The following is a 20,033-nucleotide window of genomic DNA, read 5'->3' on the forward strand; positions in this document are numbered from 1 at the left end:
ACATTTTGGCAGCATTATTTTAACATTAACAACTTCCAGATATATTTCTGTAAATTTAGATACCACGTTTAATCATGTGGCAAAACAAATATATGGCAGTGTCATGTAGTGTTTGCTGGCATTCTGTGATTTTTCTAATTTTAAAAAGACTGAGTGCTGCCTGGTAATTGAATCTGTTTTATCTCTTCTGTTCCTTATATCTCATTTTTAATGGTTTTTGGGCGGCTTGTTTAAAGTAATGTGATTTGTGTGTTCCTGGATGAAAAAATACTTATTTAATCATGCAGCAGTGTGCATACATACCATATGTGTGCCTGTAGTGATGATCTGAGTGCGTGCGTGTTTATCTATCTAAATCAGTGTTGAGAGTGCAAAAGGCCACAGCTGAAGTGAGCAGAACATCAGTCACCCAGTAGCAGGAGACAGGAGGCTGATAATTTGTGGCTTTGCCCCCTCCTCTCTCCCTTTCTCTCTGTCTCTCTTTATTTCACCCCCCACAACTCTATTCTGCCTCCCCAGCCTCAAATTGACCAGGCTCGACTGCTGGTCATGCTGTATTACATGGGTTAGATGAAGTAATTATTTCTAGGCCACTGACTACAAGCAAGATTAATAGTTTTTGAAACGGCCATAATGGAGGGCTGACCTGCCATGACATAAGCATTATTTCAAGCTCACCTCCACTCTCATCCCTCTCACCTCTGGGCACCGGCAGAGTGTGATTTATACCTGGGCTAATGAGGGGAGGGAACCTTGGAGCCCGGAGCCAACGGCCTACTAGTCTAGTGTTAAGGCATGTTCCCCCAAATGTATGGGCAGTGTGGTCATCTGAGGAAGGGTGGTACAGTGATTGGTTTTTCAACAAATTAAACCATGTGATTAAAATACACTTTTTGCATTCAATTATTTCTTTTATTTTATTTTTTCATGAAACTTTAATAATTTGGGTTGTTCTCTGGAAAGCATTGGGCCTCATTGAGATCTTAATTAAAGACAAATTATTTGCTATTGATGCTGAAGCCCTTTGACCTGTGATTAATTGGTGTGTCCCCCCCTAACTCTTGATGATCAGCAGCCTGAAAGATCACAGAACCTGGAAAGTTGTCACTAGGTGGCAGTTGGACATCATATTATCAGATGCACTCTCCTCTTCCTTCCACCACCCTCTTCCTCCCTCCCCTCTGGGCTAAGTACACCTCAGATGTCAGGGTGTTTTATTTTTATTGGATGAGGGCAGTGTGTAATGCATTCACCTCCGTTCCAGCCAGCTGTTAAATGCCCCGGAACATGGTCTGTTCAGGCTCCGCCCCGTTAACCCCTCTGATTGCCTGTAATAATTAGCAGAAGTGAACAGTAACTATGACACCTAGTGAGGGTTTGGAACAGCTTGTGACTCCTTGATAGAATAGAATAGAATAGAATTCAACTTTATTGTCATTGCACATGTCACAGGTACAAGGCAACGAAATGCAGTTTGCATCCATCCAGAAGTGCTTTAGCCATGATATAGATATATTACAAATATATATTAGCAATAATATAGATATGTGAGTATATTACAGTATTATTACTATATTACTATTATGGTATGTTATAATGTACTATAATACACACGTGAAAAGGCTTCAGTGACTTGGGTCTGGCCCAGCGTGCCAACATCCCTTTCGACTTGGTGTGTGTGTCTTTTAAGCTTTAATATTAACCCTTAACTTTAAACACATGCATGCAGTGTGGCATCAGCAATTACATTTTCAAATGGCTGGGTTTGTAAACCTCCAGGATGTTAATCTGTCACTATTCAGGCTACTGGGAAGAGTGAAAAGAGGATTAAGCTATTCAGTTCCTGGTAGAATATTTTCCTTTGTTCAGAATGAGTGAAAGAAAAATAAATAAAGAAATAAGGTGGTTTCTCAAGCAAGACAAGTGCTGTCTGCTACATTTCAGGATTTGGCTAATGCCATTATAGCAAACTTATCTGTCCCAGCATTCCAGGAAGACCGACAGACTGTTGTGTAAACAGCCACAAATGATATTCAGCCCATAATTTAATATTAATCTGATAATTCCAGTTTATCTGGGTCAGAAAGTACATTAGAAAGAATTAGACCTGTCCTAGATGTTCTGGTCACATCTGTTTAGAGGCATATGTTTTTCTAGTGGCTTAGATGGTTGTCAGGATTTAAACTTGGGTCATGCGCCTAGCTTGTTAATAATACTGTAATAAAAAGATCTGGATTAACATATAGGTCACCGAATAATTATTAAGGTTATCCTAGTTTTGCTGCATATATATGATAGTGGAAAGATGTTTTTCAGTTTTTGTGTTGCATGTGAACATGGCATACAGCTAAGTTGGAATAATAATCTTGAGTTGTTTTTGTCAACCAACATACTGTATTAAATCTTATGGTTAGCATAAGGTTATAATATACCACATCATAATTGTCACAGCTGTCAACCGATCAGGCACAGCACCCCAGTCTTAGCCCCTCGTTTACCCTTTACTTCCTGCCTCTTGGGTCTTATTGCACATCATCTTTATCCCAGATGAAGTACTAGACTCCGTAGTGTCAGGAGATGATCTAATATGGAACCAAAAGGACACAGAGCTGGGAAATCATCGTCATTTGAAGAGGTTGCTTGTCACAGGATGGGTTTGATCAGCCCGTGCTGCGGTACACAGAGCCGGGTCTTTGCACTGTCTAACAGTGGTACTGGATTAGAGACACAAGCCACTTCGACTGTGATCAGTCACTCACACATGAAGACACGCGGCAGGACTGAAATCCTCCTCGCACACTTCATCCAGATCATGTACAGGCTTCTTCGTCAAGCCTACTGTATGGAAATCAGAAGCACTGCTGTTGACAGTGATGGTACATGTCTGTTTTTGTAAAAATATATTTTTGGTGGCTTTATTTTACAACTAATGTCATCTACATTAATAAAGATACTTCCGCAGAGAGGGAGCTACAACACCAGGTTGTGTTTGTCTATGCAGCTGCCTGACCTGCCTGAATCCTACTGATCTCTGACATGTTGAGGTGATGGTAGTGTGTGTGAAGAGTCTGGGTTTACACCCTTTAGACACTGTGTATTGCTAAGTGCTATTGAATTGTTTACTGTCACAAATCACAAACCTTTCAATGACCAGGTGCGTCCACCGTCCACCCACTCATCTGTCCATCAGCTGCTCCGCCCTGAGCGATGTGTTGGTCTGCTGGGCTCTGAGGACCGTAGCACTGGTCTTTGGAGCTGGGGATTTTAAACGCTCCACCTGATTATTGATTCTTCTGCCTCGCCGAGCCAGCCAAGCTTGAGAGAAATGTAGTGAAAGAAAGAAAGCAAGCTGCAAAGGGGAAGGGCAGTCTGGTGGCCTTGGTCCTTTGGTCTTCAGGTCTGTCCTTGACACTGCCTATGGGACAGGCCTGGAGGACACCTCTTGTCCTCACTGTAAGCCCCTACCAGCCCCTCCAGCTAACTGGGCCTCCCTGTGGGGCATGCTGCACTTTGCACAGCCATATTGACTTTTTGGAAGGGAAGGAAAAGTGTGGCTGGATGGTGAGAGTGTAAGAGGGAGGGAGGGGGAAATGGGAAAATCGAGGGAGCTTTCTAAAGCAGTGACTTCTCCTTGACTGCACCTCTAGACGCGACAACCCTGTTAGAACAACTCAGTGGCCCTGGTGCCCCGCTGAAAACTGCTAATCACAGTCTTTCAATCAATGCTCTCCTGCCTCTCTTCTCTTCCTCCCTCCATCCCTCTCCCTTCCTCATTTTCTCACTCTTTCCCCTGACTTTCCCTTGACTGAACTGGACCCAGCCTGAATACCGAGGGACTGTGTCTGCATTAAAACTGGCCATTCCACATGGAAAACAGCTGACCTCATGAAAGCATGTTGTAATTTGAAGGTGAAAACTAAAAAGCTTGCTCGATCGACATAATCTTAATGGAAACATTAAGGCCCAGCCACAAACCAACAATGAAGGCAAAAAGGCAAATGGCCCTCGCGTACCGGTGGAGCTAGCCAATTCATAGACATGGCACATGGTCTGTTTTGACTGTAAGGCTGCTAGTTAGAATCCTGGTGAGTGTTTAAAACTAAAAATGCCCTTGAACCAGACTTTTTTTTAACCCTCAGTTACCCCAGTGGGAGAACAGAGAAACTGTTTTATTGTCTACCAGAAAACTTTAGATGTACTGAGCAGCTCCTCTGTGTAAAAATCTGTGGGTATGCGAGTGTGAAGCAGCTAGTATGTTTCTGATAAAGAGCATGCTCAGTCAATCTTTCCCGGACAAATAAAAAAAGGTTATGTAAGGCATGCATCGACAGATCTCTTAAATCCCCATCCTCTCTTTCTCTTCTTCCCTCTCCTCTCCTCTCCAGATCTGACACTTGCTAAAGGTCACAGAAACATCTTTTTTCCCCTTTGAGGTGTAGATAAGTGTGAAATAGATGTTGACACCACAGACACATTGAAAAGCACTTAAACAGAGTGGCTATGTGCCAACCTTTCTAAGTCTGGCTTTGTGCATTTGTAAATACTTTTGAATGATTGATCTCTGACACACGTGTACGCATACTCTCCACCTGAAAGAATTACACGTACCTTGGGATCTTTGGAAGAGTAACTTTAGGTAAGTATGTGAGTGTGAAAGTATACACATGGCTTGCACAGTTAGCCTAGAACAGGACTTTTGATGTTAAATTTTTATACCTAGTGTGTGTTGCTGTACCTTATCTCATACATGTGGCATTTTTCAAATGTGACTGGGTTCCAGTAGAGGTGGTCATATTGTGTGTGTGTGTGGTGTGTGTGTGTGTGTGGTGTGTGTGTGTGTGTGTGTGTGTGTGTGGTGTGTGTGTGTGTGTAAGTGTGTACATCTAATTAATGACTGGCAGTGGTCCCCCACAGCTCTGGTAATGTGCTTAGATCAGTGTTATAAACAGGGCGTGAAAGGTCTGCCCAGCGCCAGCCTTTTAAATGACTGGCCTCTTGTTCAGGTAGATGGATGGAAATGTTCTAATATTAATGATCACGTCCCCTGCTGACCTGTCGCGAGGTGAAATGATCAACGCAGCCTTCAGCTTCCAACAGCAATTAATGGGCCAGAGCCGATCTGTCTGCCATTTGTCATCACTTACTCCACCTGTGCACCCCCGCCGAACACGTGCTAAACATGTCTGTCAATATATACAGAATGTTCACTTCACTGATTTGAAAAAATATGCAATAGTTAATGACATAGCATTTGTTCTCAGTTATTTCTGGACCATTATTTTTCTTCTCCTTAATTTGTTTCTAACCAGAAATGAGAAAACAAAACCAGAAAAAAAACCCCCAAAAGAAGTCTGATGACTTCAGCATGTCTCAATCCTTTGTTGTGTATCACTGATTATGTTCTTAATAAGTTACTTTGAAGAGACTGTCTTGCATAAAACATGATTTGCAAACGTAAGCTAGACCCACATGTCAAACTGAATCTGTAAACGCATCTCAGGATAATACACGTTACCCAGTAAAATTTACATATTAACAAGAAAGTAGCTGAAAGTCTGTTTATTTGAGATATTTCTGGCAGCATCCTTCTTACTGACCTTTAACTCTCACAGTCCAATTCATATTCATAGGCCAGTCCTCAGCAGGAGTATGGACACAAGGGGTTACACATTACCAATGCCCTCGCTCTGAGGTCAGCTCCCACACATTCCAGTTACCCATTTACCAGTCTGCCCAGTTAGCCATCACATTAAGTCACCAAACTTCGAGCTGGTGTTCATAAAATAAATGAATACCACAAGTGGCTGTAAACAAAATGTCAGAATGGGGGGGATTTTTTTTCCCCCTGAATTTTGTTTTTATAGCATGCATGATGAAAACAAGAGATGAAAACAAGAGAGGTCATTTTTGTCGCTGTAACTGCTGATGGAGCTTCTTTTTTCATTAATGTATTTGCAGCATGGGCTTTTTTAGAATAGATATTGTCTTAAAAAGGCATAAAATATGCTTAAACTGAAATAATAAACTATAGCCAGAACCACAAAAATAGAAGCTCTGTGTTTATGCGTGTGTGCGCATCACCTCGAAAATTCTTACCTGTCAGCGACTCATTTTTTGTGATGGCACCTAGGTGGCATGTTAGATTTAGTCACTATCACATATCTAAAGATGGTGTAGTCCCTGACCTGCACAGATCTTTGTTAAACAAACTGTGCTACAATTAGCCAAAAGGTCCTTTTTGATTGTATTCAACAGTTACAATTATCTGTATATTTGTACTTAAGCTTTGCCAATTCAAAGCTTTGCTAAAGACCTCTACAGCTTTTATATGCATCACACATGCAAACACAAATGTCTTGGTGGAGTAGGCACTCTCTGTGCCCTGTGTCGCTTCACACGAGCTCCCTACATTCTTCGATCCGGTGCCAAATGGATCTGGGCGGAAACGCCTTTCATGTACATGGGTAGGCTGTCTGTTTGAGTCTGACGTTTTATAGCCGACTTGTCAAAGTTGTTGATTCCCCATCACTTTTGCAGAAAGGGAACAGTTCTGAAATGGGTGTCTCACAAGTACCGGGAGAACACTGTCTAAACACAGTGCTCTATTATAGAGCTATCTCTCATCACGTCATCCTTGGGTTGCAGAAGGATTGCTTGAGATCCATGGTTTTCTGTTTTAATATTGAAATTCGTGCATTGATAGCAGTACTGCCCTCCTTTGGCTGGTATTAAAGAATTTGCATATGTTTTTACTGTGCCTGCACCGATTCTTTGTGGTACATGTATGCTAGGTTATCTGGTGATCTATACTGGCTCTACACATGAACGTTAGCCTGAATAGTTGACTGTTACGCTATGTTAGCCCAGTGATAAACTGGCAACCTGACCTGGGTGAACCCTTCGTCTTGTCCTTTTATAGCTGAGATAGACACCAGCTCACTGTGACTGTAAATTTGATAAGTAGCTGAGAAAATAGATGAATGGATAGAGCCAAGAAGAATTTCTGTGAACATATCTCAAACAGGGGGACACGTACTGGAACATTTTACTAAACACTGGTGCTTTTACATATCTGTAGTTTATGATGCATCAGCCAAATCTAGACAAGTCCAGTGGAACTCATCTGCCCTCTGTCAGCATTTGTAGATACAGTGCTTTCCAGTGGACCTTCAGGGGCAGAAAAGAGGCTGGAGGTGTTTTTATCCTTGCAGCAGTGGAGTTATCTCACTATTTTGAGCTATTGATGCTAAGCGCTGGACATTAATCTACTCTGTGAAGATCGCTTTGAAGAAAGTGTCCGTTGAAGTGTCACAGATGGGAAATAAATGAAATTAATAAATATATGGTACACAGTTTGATATCTCTTATAGGCCAAGATCAAAGCAAACCAATTGAGTTCTATTCTACCTAATATGTTTTGCTGTGATAAACAGTCCGGCTGAGGGAATAATCCCATCAAGGAAGGGAGAGATTAAAAAAAGGAAAAAAAAAAAATCAGATATATCACTCAGTACAGACGGTTGGCACGGCTACCGTGAAGCATCCGTGTTATTATGGAATTGGTAATCTCGTTTCTTGGGTCTGAGTGGAAACGCAGACCTTTTTTCCCTGTGATTTTCCTTCTTGAATCAGGTGCAGACACAGAAAAGGGAAGACAGACACAGCAGTTCTCTGATACTGTGAGAGTCCATCTGCTTCAGAGGGCTCTGGTAACTTCTTGTCTTTCGTTTTTTCTCTGGAATTTCTGAGTATCTTGATGTATTTGACACGTGTGTGACAGACCTGGTTATGTGTGATTGGGCTTGAGGCATGGTGCTCACTACCACAGCTACATGTTTTTCAGAAAAGGCCATGCGCTGTGTGTGTATAAGAGCCACTTTTGCACTTGTGTACACAATGGTGGTTTTGCACTATGAATGAAGCAAAGTGTAATGTATTACTTACATGCGCACATATAAAACAGACGGATGCCACTATATGGATGTGTACAGTAGAGTCTCACAGCAGCAGTCAAATAAATACACACACAGGTACACAGCGGCATCCGCACACAACAATAGCCCAGAGCCTCACCTTGATATCTTCAGTTTCTGTCATAAGTTAGAATTTGACACCAATGAATGTGTGTCAGGTTGTCAATTTCTTCCAGCAGCCTTTGAATGCAGTCTGGCCATGAATAGTGCATGTTGTTTTGTTTTTTACATTCCAACTGTCTGCAAGTCTGTTTTTGTTTGTTCCAGAATAACTTGGAAGGCCTGTACACTCATGCGCATCCTTTAAGAAAACTTTCAGCAGGTGTTGTGTTGTTTAGCCTTAGGTAAAGTTTCAGCCCTGAAGGTAAATTCACCAAACTGCGTTAGATCAGATGCCCTCCCATTTCTTCCACCTCTGTGATTGTGTTCTGTTTCCTCTCTGCTGTCTTTAATACGCATTCTTCTTCCACTTGACCTCCTTATGATCCATACTCTTTTTGAGTCTGGACATATATCGTTTTATAACTGCAGTTTATTGTTATGACTGGGACATTTTATTTAGCCCTAAAAGTCAGGGCAAGTTTCTGTTTTTTACGTCAGTACCTGTGTTCCTTGTGAAGTCTTTGGCATTAGTAGTGGAGAAGTAATGTGAGACTCGTGCTGTAAATGTCTCAGAAATATACACCTGGCTGGTTTTTCTTCAACAATTACAACTGCTTGATTGTTGATGCACAAGTCATTCATGCAGAGGTTTGAAAGATGTAAAAAAGACAATAGCATGATGGGTACATTTCAGCTTCCTGCTGCAGAGAAGCCATATAGAGACTCTGTGTGTGTGTTTGTACATGGATGCACCTGCGGGGAATGAATGATGATGTACTGTGCACGCATGCAGGTACACATACCTTCAAACAAGCGCATATGGAAGCAGAAGAAGAGGCAGGTTGGGGAGACTGTTGTGAAATTTATTTGGGTATATATTTTTTATACTAGTTGCCATTGGATTTACAGGTCAGAATGGAATGTGGCCCAATGAAAGGTACTTTGATCCATCCTCCGAGCTGACTGTTTTATTGGAGGAGCTCTGCATGGCGCAGGACATCTTTTATAAGGTTGTGAGGAACCCACCGGCAGCCTTCGCAAAATCATAAAAATGTGAGAAGTCAATGAAAATAACCGGTGACCGGTCATACCTCAGCCAGTTTTGAAAGGATCATTTGTTCAAATGCATTAATTAAAATGGGCTGCATAGCTTGTGGTTCGGTTTGAAGTGATCATGATTAGATTTTGGTTTCCTATTACCTTATACTGTATATCTAAATGATGGATTTATTAGATTTACTGATTTATAGTTTTTAGTTTTATGTGTTTATCGCTTATTTTATTTGTGTAAACCTTTGTCCTCAAACGACGTGCAGACTGTCTCAGAAAAGCTGCATGCTGAGTATATTTGAAGGTTCAGGCTGCTTAGACATTAAATATAAAAATGACAGCAAAACAAAATGAGGCAACCATACTTGCAGCTACTTATCAGTCTGTTTTACTGTGTTGTCTTTTTACAGAGGCGGAGGCTACTGCAGGAGTTGGGAGACCAGAAGATCCCCTTTCTGGCACCCTCAGATCGAGGTTTTCAGCAGCTGGTAAGACCTACTTCTAGATACTGTTAATGATATTTAGACCTTAACTTTAACAGGACTGCAAAAACATGTCTTCTAACTGCTGCTCTCAAAGTTATTTTTTTTCCTCAGACAAACATGCTTGAAATATAATTCTATTTTTATGTCGTATGTTTCTGCATGTCATGGTCAGCATGTTATGACAACACTGAATTGTGTTTCCTAGTGGGACACCAGTTACTCTGGTCTCGTGCTAAGGAAATCATGCTCACTGCCTGCTGAGCTCCATAGCCGGGTGCAGGCAGCTCTGCTCACCCTCAGAAGGAAGGGATGCCTCCTGAAGGATCTGGTTCGTGTTCGTGACCGAGATGTGTTCACCGCTGTGTCACGTGCCCTGCTGGGCGAACCGGGCCATACATATCGCTATCTGGACACACGGCTCTTTGCCATCCCCTGGCACAGTGAGGACATAGATGTCAAAGGACAAAACTGTTGTGACCCAGATCTGAGAGCTGCCTGCAAGGCATTGTGGGAACTTAACACCTTTTTCTGCACTGATGTGTCTCAGCTGAAAGAAGGAGACAGGCTAACACAATGGGCGAAGGGAGAGGCAGAAGCCAAACAAGGTGAAGAGGGGGACACAGAGTCTAAACACAGTGAAGACTCTAAAAATAGTGAAGGAGGGGACTCGGAGTCCAGGCAGAGTGAGGAGGGGGACACAGAATCCAAGCACAGCGAAGAGTGGGACATTGAGTCAAAACACAGTGAGGAAGGCTGCTCTGGGTCTAAACAGGAAGGGGAGTGGGAGACTGAGTTCAAACACAGCACCGAGGAGGGAGAGTCTTCCCAAGTAAAGCCAGGTGAAACCAGTTTTGCAGCAGCTTCAGAGCATGCTGAAGGAAAATGTCCTGACTGGGGAGTGAAGGCCAGTGGTGGCACAGAGACTGAACCTGTGGGACTAAAGGCCCAGGAGAAACCTGTGGCCGAACTAAAGCACAGCCTATCAGATTACCACATTCAGGACAGAGAGGAGCACGGGAGTGGCCAGGGCTGTTCTCAACCTAGTCCTCCACAGGTATGCAGCGGTCCAGTAAAGTTCAATGTCACCTTACTCAATTATATGGACCCAGCCGCAATGAGCCAACTCAAAGAGGAGCCGTACTATGGCATGGGGAAAATGGCAGTAGGGTGGCACCACGATGAGAACCTGATCACTCATTCGCCAGTGGCTGTTTACAGCTATAGCTGTCATGATGACAAAGGTAAGGATCAAAGTTAAAATGGTATTTGTCATAACTGTGCTCAGTGGCTTGAACTGCAGTTCAGATTTATAAAATTAACACTTCAGAGGCTTTTACTTAATACTTCAAAACTCTTATCCAAAGTTATCACGATAATCTTTCACATTTTTGGCTTAAAATTAAGATTCCTTTTTCTCTTTCACTTCAATATCCATCTCATTACTTTATCTCAGTTGCTTTATGGTGGATCAGATGCAGCTAACCTTGTGTGTTATGGCCCTACAGCAGCACTGTAGCAGCTGTAGACATGGCCTCTGGTGAAGCAACCATCAGATCCATCTATGCGATAGTGTCAGAGCATTATCAAATGTCATCACCAGTTCACTGCTGACAGCCTTATCACCGACAGTGCGTCGGGAGATCACAGACGTTTGGATCCGAGCTCTTAAACGCATGCTCAATAGCTTAGTCAAACAAACAAGGCTTATCACATGTGCTGCATCTCATCTAAATCATTTCCTCAAGAAATGATCGATGTGCAATTATCTGATATGGAATAATGAGCCCTGCTTTGATAAGTGATAAGTGTTTCCTAGACTGTACTGTATGAATACGATGTCTCCTAATTATGGAATGCAAACCCTTTCAAGAGCTGATAGCGTTTGCTGGTGGAGTTGAAGGCAAATCTCATTGAAAAAAGAACTTTGCTTTCTAGTGTATGAATAAAAAAACAAACAAAAAAACCCCATGGAAGGCAATAGTGAGTATTACTCCATATTTTATGTTTTTATAAGTACTTGTTTTTAGTTTTAAAATAGTTTTTTGTACATAATACAGTAAAATGCAAAATCCTTATTTTTTATCATATGGATCACATTAATGACTGATGTCTTTATTCATCTCACTTTTTAGAAACCCAACAAACCAGAAGAGTGCTTTTTAGCATAAATTATAAGTAGTGCAGTCAGTCATTAGATCACTACTTGCACTCTCTAAATAGTGGAATGAGAGCAAACTGTGTTTTCCTGTTGCAGATGGAGCTAAAGGTACAGCTGTAGTCCAGCAAAAAAAAAAAAAACGTACTGTTGAAGGTGGGAGCTTTGCAGTTTTAAGAGCCTTTGTCTCGGTCTTAAAACTGTAATTTTAAAGTATCACGCAGGTGCACTGCTAACTTCTCCCACCACACAGCTGGGCTTTCTTCATTGTTGTTTCTTAACCAGAAACACATGCTCAAGAGGTTGGTTTTAATGATATTTTTTTGGGCCATTTCAATTTTGACCTTGCGAACACAAGCTTGAAACACTGTGGCGCAACACCTTTCTGTGCTTGGCAGCTGTCTTTCTAGTTTCAAGTGACCCCCACATCTCCAGACTTAGAACTGAAAGGCTGATCATAGCTCTACAGATGTATTTTTAAGTGGATGGCTCTGAGAACTCCCAGAACCGGTGGATTAAAAAGGTACCTATTCCAGAGAAGACAGAAACGCGGCACATTAGGCAGCTTAGATGTACAGATATAAAACATTTTGCATGACGCATTCATTTGAGATGTCTTTTTCTCACTTCAATTGCCTTTTTTTTTGCTTGGACTAAAGAAATGTAGAGTTGGTCTTTTTATACCTGCACAGATCCAAAGGAATCTGCTACAATTGAGTGTTTTCCGGCACAGTGGATGATCTTCCACCATTCCTAAGGCCTTGGGGAGAGCTGTCATTAGCTGGCTCTCAGAGCACAATGGCTGGAAATTAAGTTACTATTTATCCGTGCTGAGCAAAGGAAAAGGCAGCTGTGGGGCAGAGAGGCCCAGAAAGAGTTTAGTATTGATTTTGCTGAAGGGTGTTGGCCAGCCAAGCCAAATCTTGTTTTCTTAGTATGCCATGTAAGAGTGGAAGGAGAGAGAGGGACAGGGGAGGCGCTTGCAGCAAATAGGTTCAGAAACAGGAATATCATAGGATACATACTGTCCAATAACACACTCACACACTCACTAAACAACATCAGGGGCTTTTATCCAACTATTTCCTCTTGCACAGCATAATGATAGCATAAAGATCCTGTGCTAACAGCCAATATGACCACAGCAACACGTATCATCTTTGCTTGGCTGCTAAGTGATTCTTACTTTCTGTAGACAAAGGCTTACATCTTACATCCATTGTTTGGGTGGTATTGATTTAATCATTGCACTCTTTTTTTTTAATGTGTTAAGCCTTTCTTTAATTTAATTTCATTTAATTTTATTTTCTGGCTACATCATTGGTGATAGATGGCCACTGCTGTAGTATGCTATAGCAGTTTTTCACTGCATTACCCAGATATACAGGCAAAGATGTGACAAAAGTGTTATGTATTTTTTAAACAGCTTCATAACAAACATGTAATTCCATAAATATTTAAGAGATTTAAATTTAAGGATGCTGCAGTTTTACAATCACTTAAGTCACACTGGGTTAAACTGTCAACCCAAAGCCCCAAATGTGAATATAAATGCAAAATGCAAATGTTACAGTGTGCTGGGCTCTGTTTGACTGACAGGTGAGAGCAGTGAGGGAAGCAGCAGTGATAAGGCCTGCTGGAGGATTGGGCTCAAGGTAGCCTGGGACATCCACACACCTGGCCTGATGCTGCCGCTGGAGTCTGGAGACTGCTATTACATGAGAGGTACAGACGTTTGTACATAAACGCACTCGGAGCTACACACATGCACATGTAAACATGTTGCTCGCACAGCTTAACCGCATTCGCCACTATGTCTGACTTTGGAGGGAGGAACACTTTCATTACCCCATGTTTTAGTGTTACTTGTCCCCAATGACCCATGCCAGCAGGATGCACTTCACTCTCACTTTCATGCTCAGTCCTTTTCTTCTAATTCTCTCTGCAGGAAAAACAGAGCTGAGACATGCGTGTTCATGCGTGTGTATGTGCAGAGAGGTTACTTGGCTTGAAAAGTGAGCTTTAAGGTTCCATGAAATTGTGTGCATTAGAGAGGTTAAGAAACCCAAATGTTATTTTTTGAAGTCCTGTGACCCATTCCTGACTATGTCTCTATGGGGAGAACAGACAGCAAGCCACAGGGGTGTAAATCATAGCTTAATGCTTTTGGCTGCAGCAGACACCTCCACCCTCCTCTTTTTGGTCCCACGGGTCTTTCCAAGCTTTCTCATATTTTCTGAGCGCAAGGACATTTATCCACATCACAACAGAGCTTGTATTCAGCTGGACAAGAAGTTAGCGGCCCTTATAAAATGGCGGATTTATTATTTTATAGAGGCACTTTGCTTTCTTAAGTATATAAAGGTACAGTTTTAAGGTGGTCCTTATTTCATCTGCATGATGTATTACCGTACTTTGTGTATTTTAAATAAGTGACTAATTCATGTAGTTTGGAACTAAGAGTAGAGAAAATAAATATTTTAACTGATATACATCAGAACATACTTGACTACAACACTATGCTCAACATTTACATCAAATAAATACAGGTATTTAGACGCTGTTATTCACTCTTTTCTATATTTTTTTTTAATACTTCACCAAATGTCTGGAGAGACTTTCTTTTTTAATTGAAAGATTACCATCTCTTTACACCCGCAGAACAAGGTGGTATAAATAACTTACTTATGTACTGCAGATATGTCACAAATCAGATTTACAACTAATTACAAACGAAGTAAAGCAGCTCTTACTTTTATGTTTTGGTTTTTTTTTTTTTTTTTAAAAACAGCGTGCTTTGATAATAATATTGTTGTTCGTAAGCCTTTAGGCCTCCAATTTCACAATTCTATAGTGGGGGTAAAAAAGGAAAAAGAAAAAGCACTGTAAAATATTTTCTCCAAACTGGTCAAGGCAGATGGCATTCCTCCCTGAGTCTGAGTTTGCTTCCTATTAAAAGCGAGTTTTTTTTCTTCTCACTTTCACAAATACTTGCTCTAAGGGCAATGACAACTGTTGTGGATTGCTTTTATATAAATAAAATAAAAATCTAGTTTTTACTCTATCTGCCCCTTCACATCTTTATAAAACAACTGTTTCTAAAACAGGTGTTTTATAAACTAGTTATTCATAGTGTCAGTGGTAAAGTGTAGTAACTGTTTGCCACTACCTTGATAATAGCAAGGTGTTTTCTATAGCTGCACGCACATGTGTACCACATGTGTCTGATTTTCCAGTTTAAAGTTCAATCAGATTACCTGTCTACTGTATCAATGTAATTTTAGAACATCGTCAGTCTTTTCAAATGGACCACTAAAAAGTAAGCAATAGGAAGGTTTTAATGAATTCCTGACATTGACTCTTTGAAGATGCTATGTTTTCATCTGAGAGCAACGATGTCTGTACCTAATATTCAGTCTGACAGGGCTTGAAGCCGACCTCTTTTAGCTGGATAAGATTTACAATAGAACAGTCAGTTTCAGGCCAGCTATTATAATAGAGTGATGGGCTGTTGTGTAGACCATTCTAATGGGACTTGACTGTCGCGGATCAGTGGGGATTTATGCTCCACTTGGTGAGTACGCCCTTGAGAGGCCAACTGCTGCACGACGATAGCAGCTCACAGAGTCCTCGGCAGTCTGTGGCTTTGTCGGCCTACCTGATTTAAATGCTTGGCACAATGCACAAACACAGCCATATGGAGAAAAAAACCCAAACAAACTTAAAATTATTTCGTTCTTCAATAGAAAAGATTTGTTTTATATACAGTACACAATTTTGTGTCCTAAAATACTCAGAAGTTTTCCTGCACAACATTATTTTTACATACTAAAATCCTAAAACTAAACCAATCGCGAGACAAACAAGTCTTGTAAGACATGCAACACACACACAAACTCTATATTTTGTCACTGAATCTTAAGTTTTTCATGATTTTTTTTTTTTTTTTGGGTGGCAACCGACACGTACGAATAAAAAACTGGATGTTTCACCTCACCATGTCAAGCCCACTCGTGTACACACAGGCAGAGTGGCCAGTGTTAAACCAAGTGTTAAGATATATTGTACCAGTGTTTTGGTGACATACACCGTATGATAAGTAGTTTTGTGGTATTAAAAGAAAACTACAATGGTGTATAACCACAGACACCGTAATGTATTTTCAGCACCATTTGTCGGCGGCTGGCCCCTTTGAACTGCTAATGTCTGAGCTGCTGGAGGCAAATTGAATCACCATCATTTCCACCCAAATGGAATTTCAGTGGTTAAAAAAGAACAATGCAAGTCTTGACACCGGGCCTGTTCAATAATCTGATTTCCAGCTCCCAATGCACAGGGGGACTGGAGAAAAGACTTGACCCAATATATTTAAAAGCCTGCTTCCTGGAAAAGGAGGACAAGTGGCAGCAGGCACAGGGGTTGAAAGAAAGATAAATATTTATTACAGTTATTGAGTTTGCCTCTACTCCCTCCTGATCCCACTGACGCATCAGACGCGCCAAGAAAAGAGCAGATTGATGGAGATAATTTGTTATTGGATATAAACAGTTTTAAAGACGCAGAGTAATTCTGCCCAGAGACCTAATCCTTCACAATCTCATCAGGGTGAAGAAAACACCGGCAAGTTGTTTTGTTTGTCACCATCTTTTTTTTTTCTCCCACCAAACAATAATATCTTCCTCCCAAAGCATTTGGCTGTTTGACTTTCAAATCACAGGCATTAGCCGGTGTACTCTTGCTCAAGGCGGGTGTAAATATGCACATGTGCTGTGAATGACAGCTCTGTCATGGCTAAATTAATTATTGTTATGAGGCAAATAATGGCAGAGCTGAGAAACATCTATACACACAAAGAAACACATGGAGGGATACACAAGAAACAGCAGTAAGGCCTCTTTGTAAAGCTTGTGTGATATTGGACAAATGTTTGTTGGTATGGCTCTTCCATCTTGACAGATTGAGCTCGATCTGGTTTTGTTTGGTAATTAAAATTATACTACAATGCTGCTCACTCTATTTGATTCGTCGGTACTGGACCAAGCGCAATCTGTCTGAGAGTATAAGATGATGTAGTTGTCATGTTTCTTCACTCTCCTTCTTTCCTGTGTTTTCTGTCATAATCTTTTCCTTTTATGCTCCTTTCTACTCTTTATTTTAATTATTAAAAAACACAACATCAGTATAGGATGAACATTCAGTTCTGGTGTGAGCTCTTGTTTACTCTTCGCTGCTCTTTTGATAACTCTCATTGGTAATGTCGTTGTGTTTTGATAGTTTTCTCTTAACTGTATTTACCAGATGACCTGAACAGTACCCACCAGCACTGTGTCCTAGCTGGAGACACTGCACGCTTCAGCTCCACACACAGAGTGGCTGAGGTGAGAAGTCAGACAACAGATTAAACTCTGTTCTGAATCGCTTCGTAAAATGCTGTATGGTCTACCGACAGCCTCCTTTGGAATTAATAAGGAATGCTGCTATGCTGTTTTATTGAAAGACTCTGTAAAAAGTTAATAAGTAAATAATATTCAACATTGTATGCTGAAGAACTTTGTTGTCCTCTTACGACCCTTTTACTGAGAAATAAAACAGAAAAACGAACGGTCTTTCCCTGCAGGGTTTGGCGATGTAAGTAAAGCCACTGCAGTATATCCAAATATACTACAAAATGTTTTAAAAAAAATCATCAGACTGCTAAGGAAAAATGTGCCTTCCCTGGTTGGTTAGTGAGTGGTTGCTAGTAGTTACTAGTTGAAATTGGTCTCAAAGATGCCATGCTGCACCAAAAACCTTTATGCAATTCTTTGTTGTTTGCTGCAGTCCTGATTGGGGTGGAAACTTGGAAAAGTAGAAGGCAAAACAGAAAACACAGATTGTTTACTGCAATTAAAACATTTCAAGTAGATCAAATTTACTTTGAAAGCAAATGGTCTTCGGTACAACACTGTCTTTGAAACAGCCAGCAACCTTCTGTTACAGCCACAGTAGTGAAAACGGTGAATGTGGCGTGATAGGAATTATAGTTACAGTATTCAGTGAACTTGCAGGTTTTTTTGCCATTTAAGTGTTTGCTTCAAAGACAGGGACCAGGTCTGTGATCGCTTGCAATAAGTTACCATCTTCCAGGCAACTTTTGTGTGTCATGACTGATAAATTGGCAATACTCCGTCTGCTATCAGTCTGTCATCACTTTGCGAGTGAATGGGTTCACGTTACATGCAATCTGTTTGTGATAGCAAGGCGATTAACTGTGATTAAAACTGCGGCAAAAATAACAAATCTCTTACTGTCTGTTTCAAATCTGTCTACATGTGCAGAAATTAACATTAAAGAGAAATTCACAAGAACTACTTACAGTCCAGCCAAAGCCTTTTTAAACAGAAATTCTTCTGCAAATAGTGATGCAGTCGTGCAGGATGAGGTGGTGAACATACATAAAATAATGTTAATTTCCTCTGATTCCACAGAGATGTTAGGCTAGTATGTTAGCATGTTAAACCACCTGCCTGACATTGTGTAGGTCCTACTCGTGCTGTCAAAGCACCTATTGCCCATTAGAGAACCAACATCTAGGGAACAGGTTTTCCTTGGCCCAGGATGCCCATAGGATATCCTTTGGGTTTTATAGGTTGGGGTCATGGAATGTGCATGTTCCAGCGAAGCCCATGGACTTACTTGTATTAGGATGTGATCAGTTTTTAGGTCATACGAATGCCTTGGGTTCTTACTGATGTTTCTCAAGTTGTTGAGCAATCCAGCTAGGGCAAATTGTCAAGCTGGGGGAGGCTGCATGCCATTAGAAAATGCCCTTGGCATTGGGATGTGTACTTGTTCTGCAACTCTCTGTAGGTGCTTCATTTAGAAGCAGTGTCCTTATGAATTTTCCCAACAGAACAGAACATTGCAAATAGTTTACCTGTTCTGTCTGTGGTTTTAATATTAGCAAGTAGACAGCTTATTAGTTGGGTAGTTTGACCAGTATATGCATATTTTCTAGGCATGCACCTAGGTTAAATGTATTAAATTTCTCACAAGCACTGCAGTTACGCTCTGTTTGTAACACAGTCTGTGTTGTTCCGATCAGTGTTCCAGTGGAACCCTGACCTACATCCAGTCACGTTGCCAGGAGGCCCTGTCCAACCTGCACACTGACCCCGACACAGGATCCCATAGGCTTGTGGCTCTGCTGCCGGCAACGCTACAGGACTGTGAGGAGATTCACAATGAGGTGGGGAGACAGTGGTGTGTGTTCACATGAATGTGCATATGTATGTACACGTGTGTCTGTGATATGTGTGTTATGCACATTGGACCATTCTTTGATTTTATTTGCGTTTTTTACATGTAGTTTTACTAGCATTTTTAAGCTAGCGTAGATGAGCTGTATGCACCACATCTGAATCAGTTTTATAAATCTGACTTCACTTTTAGGGCCTTCTGAGACTACTTAATGTGAATATGTGCCAAGAGTTTAGACAATAGGATTCCAGTCTTAAGTTTTAAAGACTATTCCTTTACTTTTTTTAAGAGTTCATGGCCCTCCTAGCACAATCTGAATTGTTCCATCTGGTCACAAAAAACAATTAAGAACCATCTGCAAATATGACAGGATTTTTCAAGACAGTATCACAGAAAGTATTGTGGAAATACAATGAAACCATTATCCATGATTAATAACAGTTTGCTTATTTATTTATTTTGCTTTTGCATTGTATAGACTTGTGCACCTGTGGATAGAGTCTGGTGAACATACATTTAATGAAGCCCTTTGACCTTGTGTTCTTTGATGGGACAATCACCCTACGTAACTTTACGGTATCAGTGCGTTATATCTTTCCATGTCAGTCTCCCAATGAGCCAAATGATGTCAAAAACATGACAACAAAAACGACAAAACACATTCCAACAAAAACTCTTAAAATCTGAAATGAAATGAAATGAATATGTATATATATATATATATATATATATATATATATATATATATATATATATATATATATATATATATATAAAAAAAATTGTAGGTTGTGTATCCTTCAGGTGTTAATGGGGTTATTGAAAATGTGTATATGTGCGTATGTGTGTATATACGTAGGTATGGATAGATAGAAACATATATGTGTATATATTTAAAAAAAAAAAAAAAAAATTACACATAACATATAATGTAATTACAAGGAGGTATTTCTGTAGTCTATTGATACTAGATAGTGGAAAAGGGGTGGGATTAAATAAGCTTATGCTTCTTCCTGCTCCTTTTTGAAC

General features: G+C 40.7%; 2 protein-coding genes across 5 annotated transcripts in view; one reads left to right on the forward strand and one right to left on the reverse strand.

The window, feature by feature from the left end:
* The window catches only part of LOC309711759 (uncharacterized protein), an 80,743-nt gene that overhangs the window by 18,087 nt on the left and 42,623 nt on the right, over window positions 1-20,033 (reverse strand). The window lies entirely within an intron of this gene.
* Window positions 1-20,033, forward strand: part of fto (FTO alpha-ketoglutarate dependent dioxygenase) — a 114,725-nt gene that overhangs the window by 11,050 nt on the left and 83,642 nt on the right. For 3 of the 4 annotated variants that reach the window (XM_082542107.1, XM_082542108.1, XM_082542110.1), the window contains exons 2-6: window positions 9,536-9,613; window positions 9,816-10,851; window positions 13,365-13,490; window positions 17,064-17,143; window positions 18,850-18,993. In XM_082542107.1, coding sequence (XP_082398233.1) covers window positions 9,536-9,613; window positions 9,816-10,851; window positions 13,365-13,490; window positions 17,064-17,143; window positions 18,850-18,993 — 1,464 coding nt within the window. The remainder of the gene's footprint in view (window positions 1-9,535; window positions 9,614-9,815; window positions 10,852-13,364; window positions 13,491-17,063; window positions 17,144-18,849; window positions 18,994-20,033) is intronic. The other variant, XM_082542109.1, reaches the window with a different exon arrangement.

The sequence above is a fragment of the Aulonocara stuartgranti genome, assembly GCF_965226115.1.
Source record: "Aulonocara stuartgranti genome assembly, chromosome: 1".
In the NCBI taxonomy this organism is placed as follows: Eukaryota; Metazoa; Chordata; class Actinopteri; order Cichliformes; family Cichlidae; genus Aulonocara; species Aulonocara stuartgranti.